This window comes from Enoplosus armatus, chromosome 16, assembly GCF_043641665.1.
Source record: "Enoplosus armatus isolate fEnoArm2 chromosome 16, fEnoArm2.hap1, whole genome shotgun sequence".
NCBI classification, from domain to species: Eukaryota; Metazoa; Chordata; class Actinopteri; order Centrarchiformes; family Enoplosidae; genus Enoplosus; species Enoplosus armatus.
Genome location: NC_092195.1, coordinates 5528634 through 5546870, shown reverse-complemented (window position 1 = coordinate 5546870; position 18237 = coordinate 5528634). Strand labels below are relative to the sequence as shown.

The 18237-nt window shown below is 43.1% G+C and overlaps 1 protein-coding gene across 1 annotated transcript; it reads left to right on the top strand.

The window, feature by feature from the left end:
• Window positions 1-787: 787 nt before the first annotated feature.
• Window positions 788-10618, top strand: nsun2 (NOP2/Sun RNA methyltransferase 2). The gene is made up of 19 exons (XM_070921779.1): window positions 788-853; window positions 1535-1692; window positions 2121-2225; window positions 2311-2416; window positions 2532-2603; window positions 2743-2827; window positions 2952-3144; window positions 3792-3866; window positions 4024-4154; window positions 5170-5243; window positions 5435-5565; window positions 6327-6423; window positions 6623-6837; window positions 7155-7247; window positions 7341-7476; window positions 8495-8575; window positions 9161-9299; window positions 9765-9804; window positions 9924-10618. Exons 1-19 carry the CDS (start codon window positions 788-790, stop codon window positions 10228-10230), a joined length of 2304 nt encoding a protein of 767 aa, XP_070777880.1. The 3' UTR covers window positions 10231-10618.
• The last annotated feature ends 7619 nt before the right edge of the window (window positions 10619-18237 follow it).

The window sequence follows — 18237 nt, the reverse complement described above, 5'->3', positions numbered from 1 at the left end:
GAGGGCTAATGTTACACAACTACAAATAGAAACAATGTAAATGTAACGAACATTTGCAACTATTTAACAATTTGTTGTAGGGCTTGCTAACAGAGAAGTGGGTGACACACACTATATGCACGCGACTGACGAATGGGTTTCCCACCCAGGACCAATCACAGTCCCTGAACAGATACGGCATTGGATCGTATCAGCCAATGACAATGCTCGGTTTCTGCATGGACGTTATTGAATATCGTGTGGTGTCTGAGGTCACAAATAAGTATTCATAGACACGTTTGCATTTACCACCCGCTGTAAACAATGACCTGGTTACCTGGTTTCTCACTATACTGACATATGAGATTAGAAAAATGTACGCTTGCACGTTACATATGTGACATTCAAGCTGGAATAAACGCAACTATCATGTAATATCATTAAAAGGGAAATAAATGAAACAAATAAGTATTTTTTTTACTTGAATATAATGAAATAATTTCACATTACACTAATGCAATTAAAGTCAAAATCTTATTTCGGCGTGATAACATTTAAAAAAAATCGCACGAAATGTCCCGAAGATGTTTTACTTTATTTCAGGCAGATTTGGTGGCCACCTCGACGGGTCCTCATTCACGTGCGTCAGAGGCAACACGTTTCGAGGATACACTATACGCGGCGTAGCGGTCCATCCTCAAAACGCTCAGTAGATTTACGTTTTATCCGAGTTGCAGGTCACTTTTCTCTGCATCCACCCACCACGTCTTTCCGCAGACTTTTCTCCAAAGTTGTCTGCTACTGCAACATGGGAAAAAGAAGCAGGCAGCGGCAGAAAAACCAGACTGCTGGCAGGGACGACAGAGACAACGCTGTAAGATTCACACTTCTGCTGCAGCAACTCTTGCTAATGTTAGGTGTAAAGTGCTCTGTCAGGCCACAAATTACCTTTGTTTACTAAATGCGACGGGAGGTGGGACGAACATGGTTACATTTCTTGAAGGTTATCTTTACTAAACTTGCAGTCGTGCTGCTATGACACTGCTAAACAGCTGCTACACCAGAGAGCTTTACTGTTAGCTACCGTTAACTCGGCTATTTTCAAAGCTATGTATGACCACCATTTCTCACGTTTAACCTAAGTCTAGATGCGTGCTTTTTTTGTTTTTGTTTGGAGAGATTGTGAGGCTTCACCCGACTTAGCTCAGATTGGTTTTCCTCTTATAAGTCTAATAATCTTTTACCAGAACACCGTGAAGGGAAGAAGGGAGCAGGGTTGGAAAAACTTAAAAAGTTTAATTGGAATAAGTGCTGTATGTAATAAGTACATGCCGAATGACCATTAGAGCATACTAAAATGTAACAGGTTTCATGTCATGTTCTATAAGTTATTTACCATTTACCTTAAGCAAGAAAACATTATATCGACATTTAATGTAACTTTTTACATTGCATAGAATACTGTATACTATACAAAAGATTGCATCCCGATTTAGGAGGTGCTTTTCTAGTTGGTACTGCACCCCCACAAATAACCATGCATCCATGTATTCAGGGCTGGGGTGCTGGCTATGCTGACATTGTCAAGGAGAATAAGCTGTTTGAGCACTACTACAAGGAACAGGGCCTGGTGCCTGATGGAGAGTTTGAACAGTTCATGGAGGCAATGAGGGAACCACTGCCAGCAACCATCCGCATCACTGGATACAAGAGGTGAGCTGGATCGATTTATAAACTGGATTCAGATGCTTTTGTCTTGTTTGTAAAAACACCATGCAAGATGCTTTAGAATTAATGTGCCTTTTCTTTCTGTCGAGTGTACACACCCCATAGAACATCAATAAAGACTTTTCTGAATCAGTAGGATTACTCGTAAATTCAGAAAACAAGCATCTGAGGATACAGCCCAAATTTTAAGAAAGCTTAGAAGTTGTACTCTTATCTGTTGTACATTTGTCCCATTTGAATCCCCATTTTTCAACTTCAAAACTTGGCCATTACATAAAATGGAAATTTGCCTTCGGCATTCTGGCGACGCAGCGTAAAACAGACTGTAAAGAGTGGCTAAGATGCATAAAATACATAGGACAGTAGCTACTTACTTACATGCCTAATTTCCCCTCATTATTGTCTTGTTCCAGCCATGCCAAGGAAATCCTCCACTGTCTGAAGGAAAAATACTTTAAGGATATTCAAGAGCTGGAGATCGATGGCCAGAAGACTGAGGCTCCACAGGCTCTGAGCTGGTAAGATCTCATGGTTTGCCCAAGGCTGAAAGGACACAGAGATTCAAACTAGAAACTCAGTACACACTGTGTCCATCTTCTCCAGGTATCCCGATGAGCAGGCCTGGCACACCAACATGAGCAGGAAGATCATTAGGAAGTCTCCCCTGCTGGAGAAGTTCCACCAGTTTCTGGTCAGCGAGACTGAGTCGGTGAGTCAAACACAAAACAAACAGAAACCTTACTAGAAACACCGGTGGTGTAAGGAAAACAAAAAAAAAAGTTGTCAGAGAAATGCAGAGATGAGCATCGTTTTTGTCCTTGCAGGGTAACATCAGCCGACAGGAAGCTGTCAGTATGATCCCTCCTCTCCTCATGAAGATTGAGTCCCATCACAAGGTAAAAGCACTTCCCTCTTTCAAGGTTAAGAATAGAAGGCCTGTGGGTGCTTAATGCATTACTTTTTTTTTTTCTCCTTAGTGCCCCCTTGTAAGACATTTCCCTGTGGCTCTGTTGACATGCTTGTGTTTCTGGGCAGATCCTGGACATGTGCGCAGCGCCAGGGTCGAAGACAGCCCAGCTGATAGAGATGCTCCATGCTGACATGGATGTGCCATTTCCAGGTAAGAAACACACACAATTTAAACCAGTATCTATATTACACGACCCAAAGTAACCCAGGGAGTTCATCAGCAGTCCCTGCCACTTTAACAGTAGTTAACTTTAATCCACTCTTCTCCCCTCCAGAGGGCTTCGTCATTGCCAACGACGTGGACAACAAGCGCTGCTACCTGCTTGTGCACCAAGCCAAGCGTCTCAACAGCCCCTGCATCATGGTGGTCAACCACGACGCCTCCTGCATCCCCACACTCAAGATTGACTCAGACGGCGGGAAGGACATTCTCTTCTACGACCGTATCCTGTGCGACGTGCCCTGCAGGTCAGCAAAGGGTTGCAGGACTTTACGTTATGTATCTGGCTTGTGTCTGCATCACTGCCACTTTGACAGTACTGCAGGAGAGTTGGGGTTTGCAAGTGTGAGGAGGAAGTGGATAAAGAAGGAAATATAATTGATAAGTTCCGCTGTATGTGTGGTTGTTTAGCTGGAGAAGAGATTTCGTGTGACCTATGGAGATGAGGCTTCGCCCTGTATTGTCAAATGCAGGGTATTTACAGGTCCTTTTATAAATGGCTGTTAATAATGTTTTGTTGTTAATGATTCAGTACAGGGTTTAATGGTAAAACATCCTCCTTCTCTTGAAATCTAGGGTCATTTTATGGCTAAAACAGAACTGCCTTTGTTTGCAAATGCTGCCTGAGTTAGACCAGCTGTAGTGCCGAAGCCAGGAGGCCCTGCCAAACACAACATAGGGAGCAGGAGGGGAGGAAAAGCAGTAATGAAGACAGAGAGGGGCAGGCAGGCAGCAGTGATGTGAGCAGTCAGCTAAGGCACGGCGTTTAGATAGTCTGTGCTTGGCAGACATTTTTGCCCTGTGAGAAGCGTCGGGGATCTCCGGTGGTTTCGGCACCTCGGGCCAAACTGGGGATGTGTCTGACTGGTGCTGCTGTCTGCTCTGTGTTCTGCAGCGGGGACGGCACCATGAGGAAGAACATTGACGTGTGGAAGAAGTGGACGACAAGCAATAGCCTGCACCTCCATGGGTGAGTGTGTGTTTGTGCTTTTCGTTACAACATAGGAATTCATGCAGTTGTGTGGTAGACCAAATTGACTAAACGGCAAGGGAGTGGAGTGTGTTCTTTTCGTGCTAATTTAAAAAAGTTGGCAGTATTACAGAGCCTGTGTGTGTGTGTTCACCAGGCTCCAGCTGCGTATCGCAGTGCGCGGTGTTGAACAGCTGGCTGTGGGAGGGAGGATGGTCTACTCCACCTGTTCACTCAACCCTACAGAGGACGAAGCTGTCATCGCAGCACTGCTGGAGAAGAGCGAAGGTAACAAATACACTCACAGGGATATGTAATTTAAGCAATATGACTTAGACTCTTTTAAATTAAAGTTCAATTTCCATTTTATTTCATGCTTTCCAGTTTTTGCTTTTATTTCCTGTTTCTAAAATGTGTTTTCATTAGTAGTCTATTGACCTTATGGGGCCAGCTCATTTTTTGGCATTTACTCGCTTACAGCTAGCTTACAATTAACTTTATGTTGTAGCAGTAGCTTGATGATTTCATGGTGAAACATCGCAAGAGCACTGGTGCTTAACTTATTAGTACGATGATTAGGGCTGCAGCCAATTATTGTAGGTCCATAAACCGGCAGAAAGTAGTGACAAATGCCCATCAGTCCAAGGTGACATCTTCAGTTTGCTAATTTTGTCCGACCAACAATCTAAAACCCAACCAAAAAAATGTATTCATCGATCAAGATGCATGTTAGTAAGTGACATTATTAAACATACATCCATAAACATTATTTTCATTCGTCACAACCGATCACTAAACTAGCTCTTTTTTGATTTGTTGGTCTGGAAGCTGACTATCACAAACTGGACTGATGTCTATATCTTTATTTATTGAACCTCATATAATCTATGAGATGGCGTGAAAACAAGCATTCACTCAAACAAGTGTGGAAAATGTTTGGTGTGATCATATAAGTTTGTCATTTGCATCCATATCAGATCCATTATAAAATCCTGTGTAGTGTAATAATGTAACTAAAACCAAAGGAGGATGAAGAAATATTGTTTGAATGCCCCCTCAGAACATTTCTGTTATGATATCATACCATTAAGGACTGCCATGGAAGAAAGTCTCTAATTTTCTTCCAGCCACGGCCTCTTTAACACTGCATTTTATGTTGTAAAACTGGTCGGATAACTCAAAGTTGGAGCAGTTCCTTGTTGCTTAAACTAAATGCATCAGAATGTAGTATATGAAAATTATATCTAAATATAACCCCTCTTTTTCTTCAAAGTTGTAATGTCTTTCCCATCCTCATTTAAAGGAGCGTTGGAGCTGGCCGACAGCTCAGCTGATCTGCCAGGGCTGAAGTGGATGCCCGGGGTCACTTCCTGGAAGGTACTGGAACATTTAGTCTTGGGCTGTCATTACAACAAACCAACCGCTACAACAACAAAGCTTAAAGGAAAACAGCGTTTAGGTCACGAAAGTGCTTGAACTTCAAAGGCAGAGATCATTTTGTAGGTCGGTGTCCTGACTGTGGATTACTTTGGTTGGATCACACACTGAAACGGTCGTTGTCTCCGTAGCTGATGACCAAAGAGGGCCAGTGGTACTCGGACTGGTCCGAGGTTCCAAGCAGTCGTCACACACAGATCCGCCCCACCATGTTCCCGCCAAAAGACCCAGAGAAACTTGCTAGCATGCATCTGGAGAGATGGTATGTACACACTCACACACTAAAAGTTTGTACTGTTAAAAAATGTGAAGGACCCGGTTTTCTCATAACTCATAACTCTAACCCCCAAACCTTAATTTTTAAGTCCATGTATGGTTAGCACGGTTCGGCTAAAGGCTAAAATCTCTATAGCCAAAGTAAATAGGGGCGGCGAGAGTGGGAAGCCTTGTTTAAAGCCTCTTTGGATGCCAAAAGGAAGCAAGGGGGCAATTATAATTTTCTTTTTAGCCATCTAAAAACATTTTCTGCGAGGTGGATTTTTTTGTTTTCAGGAAGGGCCATTCGACGCGTTCTAACTCTTTCCCACAAACCCTTATCTTAATTTAGCTCATTTCTTTCATATTTTTATCCCCCTCAGAATATTTTGTCTCATGAAAGCTGAGAAATACAAGCGCACACTCTTGCAGTCACTTTTCTGTTTTCATAGGTGCCAAATTCATTAGCTGAGTAAAGTGTCTGATTTATTCTCTTGGCAGAGCTTTACACACACACACACACTTTCTGCATGGATGCACATACATGTACACACCTGCACTCTCACATAATGGGGGATGATGTCATTTGTACTTGGGAGCTTTTACTTTAAAGCTCAGACTGACACGATGCTGGCCAGAAGAGGGAGCCATTGTCACACGTTGTCTAAGCACCTTTTTATTTAATGCAGGAAAGAAATCCTTGTTTATCTTCACAGTAGGTGGCACCATAAAACTCAAAGCCGTGATTTATTTTATTTTTAATGACAGTATGAGGATTCTGCCACATCACCAGAACACTGGAGGTTTCTTTGTGGCTGTGCTTGTGAAGAAAGCCCCGATGCCTTGGAACAAAAGATATCCCAAGGTACTTCCTCACAAACACACACTTAATGGATGATTAGGTTGTCAGTCTTACTTGAAGAGGGAAATGGAGCAGAATTCCCCCATGTGGGTATGGGGTCTGTTGAAGCAGCAGTACCCCCCCCCCCCCCCCGTTCACTCACTCACCTGTTCTGTTCTTCTTTCTTCCTTCTTTGTCTGCTCATCTCCCTCCTCGTCTCCAGCTGAGGAAGGATGCCTCGTCCATCTCAGCGGCCCAGGCTGGAGCCTCTCCAGCGGCCTCAACCCCCGCAGACACTCTCCGCCTCCCCGAGAGTGCTGTGGAGGAGGCGGAGGGGGGAGGCCCAGAGGGAAAAGTAGACGGAGGGGCAGAAGAGGAGACCCCGAAAGGAGCTTCATTAGCCCAGGAGAGCACAGCTAAACGAGATGGAGTGTGTGGGTGAGTCCTGTTGGTCTGGTGAGCTAATAAAAAATGTTCTTTTCAGACTGACACGTGGGAAGATTCTTTCATCACTGGTCCTGAAAAAATATGCTAATTTTAAGCTCTTTCCTTAATTGATCGTCAGCCACTTTGATTATCAATACAAATGTAATCATTAAAAGCTCATACAAAATGTTTTTTCTCTATGAAAGCTTCATTATTACTTATTGACATGGGATATTTACACCCCCCCCCCCACACACACACACACACACAAAAATAAGTAAACGATTAGAGTCATAAATGAATGTCTGTCTCCTCCCTCTGTTTCTCAGGCCTCCAGCGTCGAAGAAGATGAGGCTGTTCGGTTATAAAGAAGACCCCTTTGTGTTCCTTACTGAAGATGACCCCGTCTTCACCACCATACAGTAAGTGTCTCTAAGTGCATTAGACATGGATACGATCGTTTTCAGCACTTGGGTGAAGCAAAACATTTTTCTTTCTTTTTCTGTTTTCTCTAGATCTTTCTATGATCTGTCACCCAACTTCCCCAAGCTCAATGTTCTAACCAGGACCCACGAGGGCAAGAAGAGACATCTGTACATGGTGTCCAAAGAACTCCGCAACGTGCTGCTGAATAACAGCGAGCGCATGAAGGTGGGTGTGTGTGTGTGTGTTTGTTTTGGAACAGGTTTCTATCATGGCACACATTGAACACCAGGTTTGATGATGATGATAAAGCATTTCCTTGCTTGGAAATCTGATGAAAATAGATGCAACAAATCAATGATTGATTCTTTCCTGGAGCCGATGCATCTGGTATTGATCAAACTATACAGTCTCGTCAAACAAACTGCATTCTGTTTATTATAGCAGGAGTGCACAGGATACAGACATATTGGCTTTACATTTATACATCAGTTTATTTTTATAGTGTATCTTAGTGTGTGTGTGTATACATGTACCAGCCCATCAGAGGGAAGCAACCTAACAGATGGGACCCTCTCCTATCCCAAATCCCTCTGGTCCTCCACCCTGTAGTACCTGCACAGGTGGCTGTGTGTGTGTGCCTGCCTCAGTCTCTTTGTTCTGCTCATTGTGTTTGATGTTTCTCACTTTTTAGTCCCTTTCTGTTGGGCTACAGTGAATTCCATGTCTCCACATTATTACACATTCTGGATGTGGTGATTGAAAAACAGGGCCTGTTTTCACTTCCCTTCCTTTCATTCTTGCCTTTAATATTCCTCGTATTAAATTAGTATGCAAAGCTAACTTAACTTGCTTCACTTCCCTGAGGTTGGTAAAGAATTCAACATTCATATTTATTTCAGAAGTGTAGATGAATTTTTCTATGCAAATCACTGACAGTTGCCTCCCACTCCAGCTGGGACCCCGGAGACTGGCTGCACTATGTTCACCCACAGTTTTCTATATCTTGTACAGAGGATGCCTTGAGCAAGGCAGTTTGGTGAAGATCAGTAATTACAAAAAACATTACCATTAATACTACAACATAATTAGTCCTTTTATTTTGCTTTAAATACCCCCTCCCCCGATTATGTTTTCAGGAGTGATATTAATTAGTGCAGTTGAAGTCAGTAGTATTTGGGCATCAATATGTTGTTTTTGTATAGAGCCATATGTCAGCATGCTTTCTTTTGGTTTTGTTTCTCAGGTCGTTAACACTGGGGTGAAGGTGTGGTCTCGCAACAGTGATGGAGAGGAGTTTGGCTGTGCCTTCAGACTGGCTCAGGAGGTAACACACACACACACACACACACACACACACACATTGTGTTTTTCACCACAGCACCCTGCACACCACTTCTCATCCTCACACATTAAATCTTCAGTGGAGTAAAAATCATTCTCTGTAAATCTACATGGTCTTTGTTGAGCAGCGTCCTTATTAATTGAAAGCTGTATTATTGTGAAAACAATACCTTCTCTTCACACGATGGCAGCACATTTTCACACAACTCCCAGAATCCTCTTTTTGTATGCAAATCACCCTCCTGTTTTGAAGTGATACACGCAGTGATGCATGGTGATGTGCATGGATTAGATTTCTAGGACTTCCAACACCCCACATATTCTTTGATTTTATAATACATGTCATCATAAAAGCAGCTCTTCTATATGTGTTCAAACAGGCAGTAAGTTAATCACCAGAGAAGCAACGAACACAGCTGAACAGCAAGGGAGCCAGACGGCAGAGTTCACACTCAAATAAACTTCTAATTAATTCATTTTTATATGCGCCGTGTAACTGTAAAGAATCTGCATTTATTATATCGGTCTGCAGATTGTCAACCACATTTCTTCTTCGTCTGTCCAAAAGGGTATCTACACTCTTCAGCCCTACATTCGCTCCAGGATAATCAGAGTGAGTGTGGAGGACATCAAAGTGCTGCTGACCCAGGAGAACCCCTTCCTCAGCAAACTGCAGGATGACGCTCACGCTCAGGCCAAGAAATTGGGTACGCACTGCAAAAGATTCCAAGATATAAGACATAAGCACAACTAAATACCCACTTTCAAAAACGTAAATCTCTGTAATTAATATTGCTCCAGATTGTACGACCACAAGCTTCTTTTAAAAACCGACAAACAAAATAAGTAGAAGAATTTGGGAAGCAGCTTAGAGGTTGGAGTAGTGAGTTAGTGACTGGAAGGTTTCTGGCTTGGCTGGCATAAAATGAAAGGGGCAGGCGAATGAGTAATGCTCTGTCTTCCTCAACAACTGGTGTTGAGCTGCCCTTGAGCAAGGCACTGACCCAAAAACCTCACAAGAGGAGCTGAGCAGTTCCAGCAAGAGAAAGCTGTAGTTAGACTGGGTAAGTCTCAGATATGAGTGTAAGTAACTGTACATGGTGGAGTATCTAACATTAAATCACATCGAACATGGTTGCTTTGTAGTTATGAATCTATTATTCTCTCCGCAGTTATGGGTAGCATTGTGTTGAAGTACATTCCCAACCCAAAGTAAGTCGTTTTTTATATATATATATATATATATTTTAAGTGATTTTATCATTATCCTGTTGAAGTGATGTTCTGGTTCTTGGTCATTTTCTAACATTCAGAATAACCCTGTTTGTCAGTAACCCAGAGGAGCCTCAGTGTCCCATCCAGCTGTGTGGCTGGAGGGGAAAGACATCCATCCGAGCCTTTGTCCCCCGCAACGAGAGGTTTCATTACCTCCGATTGCTGGGCGTGGAGGTCTTCAGGGACAAACAGGGCCTCGGGCAGAAAGGGAAGGATGAAGAAAAGGAAGGAAAGGTAGAGGATGAGGTGGAAAAGGACGCAGAGGAGGATGGAGCGGCGGAAAATAAGGCAGACTTGGACTATGGTGACGAAAACAGATCATCAGAACCAAAGACCGGCAGCGACAAGGGGACGAGCAGCTGAGAATGTGGAGGAGACGGTAGAGAGAAAGGAGGATTGACTGGAGACGTATTGGAGCTCTAAGAGCTGTTGACCAGGTCCAAGACCACATTAGGTGGTAGAGGACGGTGATGTGCCTGTACGGGTTTCTCTGTGTAACACTGCCACTGCAGAAGGATTCCCTCCCAGAGATGGACTCCCTTGGGATTTTTGGATTTCCTCCAGGAGTCAGCTTTTTAGTTCAATGGCTCGTCTTATTTTATTTAGCTGTGTTTTCTTTTTATATTTTAACAAATTTATTCCACTGACCTAGTGGCATCAATTTTCTTTCAGTTGCTCATGTTCAGAGAGGTTTATATTAACTGCCATCTCATTTTCTACACCTGTAATTCAGCAGAAATATGGAGTTGATTAAAAGCGTTAAAGGTTAACTGTGTCACCACCTGTTCAAATTATTTCTCTTTATACACATTCTTGGTCTACTGAAGTGTTAAAGGCAAGCTTGAGAAGGGGGTGATTAGGTTCAGACAGAACAAAATGGCTATAAAGAATTAAATAGATAAAACCCCTAAAACGGACCTGAACAGTTTCCAGGTTCACAGTAGACAGAATGATGCCGCTATGATGCCGAGTAAGCTCTATGGACTTCTCAAGACAAAACATGTCTCTAGTCGAAGATATTTTATCTTTTTGTTATATATTTGTCCTCCAAAAACTAAGATGGGTAACTGAAAAACAGAACACTTTATGCCACGTGTGTTTTTCTTTGTCTTTGAAAATCTAAAACTGAATGATGGTAGTAAATGAGTCTACAGCCATGCTAGCAGCTCTGTGAGGCGTTCAGTGGCGCCTTGAGTGACTGGACATGCTAACATCATAGCAGCATCAGCTAACATGTTCAAAATGACAATGGTAACATGCAGATGTTTTGAGATGTTTTGCAATGTTAACCATGTTCACCATTTTTGTTTAAAAAAGTACAGCTGAGGATGATGGGAGTGCCATTGAAAATATTTGGTAAATCAAAGTATTGGACAAATTAAACTTGACCTGATGATGGCACCAGAGAAAAAGTCAGCGGATCACCAAAGTTATTACAATTAATCCTTATGGAAATATGAATGTCGGTACCAGACGTCATGGTAATCCATCCAATAGTTGTTGAGACGTTTCATTCAAAACCACATATGACAACCTCATGTCTCAGGTCTCATAACCCCGAGCGGTACAGTTTCCTCAGACTGCAGAGACCAATAAGATGCTTTAAGTGACAACCAAATGATGAAAAACAGAATTCAACTTCCCATGACAACAGCCGCATCTTGTCAGCGGTTGCCACGGCAGCTTCACTGCGCTGGATGGACGGGCATCTCTCCTCCTGTTTATTACCCAGTCCAGCTGCCATGACAACAGCCGTCATGACAACGAGCCCACTCACCTCTCTCTGGTGACGGAACGGAGGACAGAGGGACCACGGAGAGCATCCTGCACTCCTCCGCTCTCCTCTCATTTTCTTCTCCCAACTCCCTCCTCACTTTTCTGCTTTATCCTCTGTTGTCCCTCGTCCCCTCCTTCTTCTTTTTTTTAACTTGATCTGTGACCTCTAAAGTGCATGGCAGTGGGTATTACCATGCAGTAGAGCAGCTGTCATGTCAATACCCTCGGCTGTGGATATGCCGGTGACAGCGCTGTTTGCAGAGGCAGAAGGGGACAAGTCTGGGACAAGAAGAGGCAGTGTTTGGGTTACATGGAAGTGGAAGAGTAAACCCAGTTGTATTGTGTTTTCCCCCGCTTTGTTTGTTTTCAAGTAAAGAAAAGGGATATTTTGACCCAATTAGGCTGATTTCCAGCCTTCATCACTGTGCATATGACAGATTGGACTAAATGGTTGATTGTTGGACAACATGGCTGAGGAAAGGGGGTGGACAGGATAAACAAGATCAGAGAGAGAGAGGGGGGAAAACGTGTAGAAGGTATTTTAGAGTGAAGGTGAAGCTGTAGTGGGTGGGTGGAGGGGGGGGGGGGCTGCTTGTGGAGTCAGTCAAGGATGAACGAGGGGAGAAAAACGCTCAATTTTTTCGAGCTGAGTAGAGGATAGCACATGAAAATGGAAGGAGTTGAAAATGATAAAAGCCTTGGGAGGATGAAGAGAGATGAGTGGATGGAGGGTGAGAGAGAGGGCGGGGATGAATAAATTGAATTGGACAGATAGAGAAAGGTTTGGAGATAAGGCAAAAGTTGTTACTGAGTCACAGGCCTGTCTGTGTGCGTGGGAGTGTGTGTTTGAGTTAAGCCTGCGTGTGAATATGTGTGTGTGTGTGTACGCTGCAGCTAAGCCCGTCTTTGTGTGTGTAAAGTGTGCGCGCCGGTTTGTCAGCGTGAGTGATGTCTTCTGCCTTTTAGCTTCAACGTTTACTGCCAACCTACTAATACTAGTAATGACATCAACTCCGCACAGGGACACATCCATTAACTATGTCCTCTTCCTCCTTCATCCTCTCCTCTGCGCTCTTCCTTTTACTTTCTATTTACATTTCCATCCCTTGTCTCTAACTTTATTCATACCACTCAATTCCTCTTTCCATTTTGATTATCTTTCTCCCTGGAAGAGCTTTCTGAAAGCACTCATGGCCTCCCAAAGCTCAGATTCTGAAATGTTCTCAAACTGTCTTTCTCAATTTAAGTCTATGCTTTTAGTTCTCCCTCAAGACACCATTTTATTGGAGCTCTGTTGTTCTTCTACCCTCCATATTTGTATGATACAAGGCTTCAAAGACATTGTATCAGGCATGTAAAAAAAAAACCCAAACCCTTCTCAGAGTATGAATGTAATTGAAACTTAAAAGTATTAATTCCTAATAAATGTATTAATTGTTCAGTAGCAATTGATCAAAAGATTATGTATAATATGAATATGGTGCCACTTGTAGTGACGACCCGAAGTCAGACAGCGGTATCACGTTATTTGTGCGAATTTGAGCAGCCTGTGTTTTTCGCAGCAAACTACCAATGTACCGACTGATCTTAGAATTCCCAAGAAACTCCAGTTTCTTCTGTTATTTTCTCCCAGTCTCTCTTTTTTTTTTTTTGTCTTGTATCTAACGAAGTAGATTCATTAACCCGGATTAAGTGCGGAATTCGTGCAGACGCGGCGGTGCCTCAGTAAATGCCGCCCCGGGTGAATCTGCATCTGTTCATACCCACGCCAGTCTTTCTATTGGCGGTATGCAATCGCAGCACTTATACAATTTGCCTTGCCCTCTGTCTGACCACACCTTTTAGCCTCTTAGCTTAGCCTTGTTTTTTTTCTTTTGATTTTACAACCAGCAAATTCCGCTCCACTCAAAAACAAAATGTGTCAGGGTGTTATCCAAACAAACTCACTGTACGCTGGCTGCCCAGCGCAAAGTGGCAAAGACAAAGGAGTTGGTGAAGACCACGAGAGAGCTAAAAGGAAGGTGAATATTGGACTTATTGGACTTATTGGACCCTCTGCCAGGTGGCCAACTCCAAATGAGTGCTAATGTCGCGTCAGCTGACTGTGTAACCAGACAAATGCTAACATGTTGAATGTTGCTAACATGGATGGTGGTTTTCAGCTTGTTTTATTATTATTTATATTATTTGGCATTCACTTGCACTATTTAAGGAAACTGACATAAGACTTTACATCAACATGAACGGATCTACAGGAGTAGATGTGTGACGTCATTAGAGTCCTAATTTAGACAAGAGATGCCCTCGCAGTACCACGGCACTGTGGGTGTTTGTCCCCTCTTCACCTCTTTCTTCTCTTCTCTTTCCTCCTCCTCCTCCACATCTTCCCCCTCTTCAGTTTGATGCTCTTGCATGCTTCATGCACTCTAGCGCTCAGCCTCGTGGACATGCATATATGTTTGGGATTATATAATCAAGCTGTTACGCAACACTAAAAGAGACTAAGGGAGGCAAAATCACACACACACACACACACACACACAGAGGGAGAGGGAGAGTGACAGAGAGGAGGGGTGGTGTGGTGTATGTGTGAGTGTGGTGGGGGGAATCTTGTGTTTCATGTTTGGATTAAACCAAATCCCACTCAGCTCTACAGACACACACACACACACACACTGCTCGCCCTTTTAAAATCCGCTGGTAAATCTCTGGTTATGGATGTTGGCTCTGTCTGATAGTGTTCTTGTGCAAAGCCTGTGTGTGTTTGTATCCATGTGTGCACGTGCACCCTCAAAATACAGTTTTAAGGCAGCTGCCTTCCCACTCCACACATGCGCAGAGACGGAGCTCGTCCTATGCGATTGTATTTCTGTCTCTGATACACTCTGTTCCCTAACGTGCGACGCTGCAGCTTTCACAGCCTTTAATCCCTTTTTTCCCTCTCGTCCTCTGTCTCTGACTTGTGCTAAACGTGTGTGCATGCATGTGTGTGTGTGTGTGTGTGTGTGTGTGTGTCTGTCTGGATGTGCCGTCTCCCATGACTGCATTTAGGGTTTAAACCTGAATTTACCTCTAATGTGTAATAAAATCATCTCTCACAGGTGAGCAAACACCCACTCCCGCATTAGGCCAAATTAATGCCTCAAGAGGAATGCTTGAGTCCTCTTCGCACTTATTGTAATCAACAGCCGAACAGCGCCCACATCACAATGAATCTGTCTGCTTCCACATCACTCGTGTCCCCATGAGAAGCGAAACAAGGTCAAACATCATATCAGTGTTTTATTGATTACATTTGGTCAAATCAGTGATATCACTATCGTACAGCCATTTAAAATAATTAGGTAATAGGTGTACATACATGTGTTATGATTATTTGTATTAACCAGGGTTTAAAAAGGGTTTGGAGTCTAAAAGCACAAAATCCCTTTGTATCGGTCAAACCCAAGCACAGTCCGGGCTCATTGCTTACAAACTGTACTCACTTGCTGCCTGTCAGGTTGACTGATCTCATATATGGTCCAAAGATTTATCCTCCTCAGCAGCACAGAGCGAAAGATGGGGTAGTATGTCAGAATGACAGTTTGGGGTTAGGTTTACCTGCCTGTGCCCCCAGGTGTGCTGTCTTTAACTACTGGCCCTCTCTTTCTATCAGTCTCTGTGGCTCTGTAACCTCAGCCCTCATCCCGTCTCCGCTGATGAATCACCAAAACAGAAATAACAATATGCTCAAGGTAAATGAATTGAGGGTTCAGGGCAGAATACAGGTGAGGGCCAGGTCACCTGTTCACCCTGCGCATTGATACTGTGTTCCTCATGGGCTTCCCCGGCATGAAATTGGAGGCGATGTCTCCGTTCAGATCCATCTTTGTAAGAGATGAAGCTCATACCACTCAACTCAACAAATACAATCTTCAACAAAAAGTGTACGGTACCAGAAAATAGTTGTGGAGGCTTTTACCACAGCAGAAGCCTTTCAGAATGCATGAACTGCTCCATATAGCAGCTGTATTAAAAGAATAGTATCTCAAAGAGAGAGGGGGATGGAGAGTGTTTCTGTTGATGGTGTGTTGATGCTCATTTATTGGTGCTCTGAAGGGATTCTGAGGCACTTTGCACGCAAAATAATGAAAAGAAACAAACACAAAAATATCTAAAAATTAAAAATTAAAAAGGCTCCACTACATGTTTGAATTACAAAAGAGCAACTTGTAGACTTTTATTTGAAATCAACCTGCCTCTGCGCGCGTTCTTTTCTTCATGGTTTGGTTCTCTATAATGAAGACGACTTTCTCTTTCCTTTTGCATTAGCCATTCAATAAAGCATTTTATGCCTTTTGCTATAAAAGTGCCTTGAAGTCACTTCTTGCAGCCTCCCAGAGGCAATCTAAATGTGCTTATGTGAGTCAGAGACTGTAGGATTTCCATTAAGTCCTTGTAGAAGTGCCATGTCTGAAATGCTTAGACTATACACCAGGAGCTGTAACATCACTGAATTAAAAAAGGGTTGCACTCACTAAATATTTACACCCAGTGAAGACTAAAGGAGAAAATGTGGAATATGGTTGATACATCCGGCCCGACACTTCATAAAATGCTATTTAATATTAATCTAAACCGGGAAGATTAAAGATTAAGATTAAATTTTCACAAAGATAACACAACATACCTCATGAATGTTAGCTCTGTGCCGCTATAAGTTGAAGATTGATTGGTGGGTGGATGTCATGATATTATTGGTTGGCTCAAGCTTATGTAAGCACACGTCATATTTTGTGGCATATATTGTTGATAGATGCACAATATGACCGAGGATGTGATCTAAAAGGGCTAAAAAGGCATTTTTCACTTAATCTCGACATTAAGTTTAATATAATGTTTACCGCCTACAACTGTAGTTTCTTTAAGTTATGCTACAGCTTGTGATGCTACAGTGACTTTTTGTTCACAGTTGATTGCTTTTGATTGTGCTACAGACGTTTCCCTACAACAGATTTACTTATTGCTAAAGTCTTGACTAACTAAGACATTTGTTAAGCTTTAAAGTAAATCGCTAGTTTATAACTAGCTAGTAGTTACTAAGAACTCAGGAAGGTCTTAACCCACAATTTTGGAGATGGATTTGGGAGTATCTTGTGCAACCCAATCCAGTTGATGGCCTTGTACCTTAGCTGCTTTTTCTGTCACATGTATCTACAGGTCAGTTATTATAAGTTATTAGTAATACGTTATTACTGTTGATTTGGATTAAACACCTGCAACTGGAGAACGTGTAGCTACTTTTCAGCGACACTGGGTGCTGTCATCTGATTTACCTCGTGTCCCTAACCTTGTTTTTTCTTTTTCAGACCAAGGAGTGCTGTCGTTCCTGTTGAGTGTCAAACCAGAACCGGAACCAAAGAAATAAAACAAAAACCCTGCTTTCCGGTGTGTGTGGAGGGGATGATAGAGGAGGAAGAGGACGACACAGGAAAGAACAGGATGTGTGAGGGGGACAGTAATGGGTGCTGGGATGATGGGGTGAAGGGTAAGGGTCCTGGAGAGCTATGGGATGAATGAGAGGGAGGGAGATGGATGAGGTTGATGAGGATAGAGACAGAGAGTTGGAGTTGGGGAGGGGGGGGGGGGGGTAGTGGGTACAAGGCTTTATTTAGTGCATGCCTGCAGGTGTTGCCTAGTAACAGAGAGGAAACAGATCGAGGGAAGAGAGCTGGAGAGCACATCTCCCTTTATCTTTTTCACTCTTTCTCTTTCTGCTCCTGGCCTTACCCTCTTCCAAAATCCCAACACAGGCACACATACACTCACACACAAACAAAGACACTCTCTCTGTGTCTTTCTCCCTCAGACTCTGTCACACACACACACACACACACACACAAACAGCAAAAGCTCTGTCCCTCATTAGCAGTCTGGATGGCTGCTGTCCTCCTGTCAGGAAGAAGACGGGGAAAGGAGGGCAAGGAGAGGCAGGAGGAGAGAGATGAATTTGGGAGGAAAAAGTAGACACGGAGGAGAGAGAATGCAGTGAAATCCTCCAGTATAACAAGAAAAAAATCCACCAAGGTTGTTGCCATAGCATTTGTTGCTCCGTTACACTTTCTCATCATTTTTTGCTGGGTGAAAGCTTGTTTTGGACAGGGCTTCTGCAGTTCGAACACACAGCACACATAAGACCAACATCATGGCTTTCAATGCCTCTGATTTACATTCAGTATCCAACAACCGGAGAGCTTATGAAATGAGCAAGGAAGGCGGCTCAATAAAGCACTCCATGTGCTGTTGTAGCTCACATCCAACCAAACGTGACCCTTCGTAGCATTGATCAAGGTTAGACTGAGGGCACTCTGGGTGTGGGAGTGAGTGTGTAATCGACCCTGCAGCCTTGTTAAAAGAAATACAGCAGCTAACAGAATAGGTGTAAAAAAAAAAAAAAAAGAAAAAAAGAAAGAAACAAGACAGAGAGAAAAAGATAAAGATAATCACATTGTGTCTTTGTTGTTTCCACATTCAAAATTCCCATGATGATGATGTTGAGAGTGAGCAACCGAACAGATCCCCCTCTGTCCACGCGTGGAAACACGCAAATTGCAT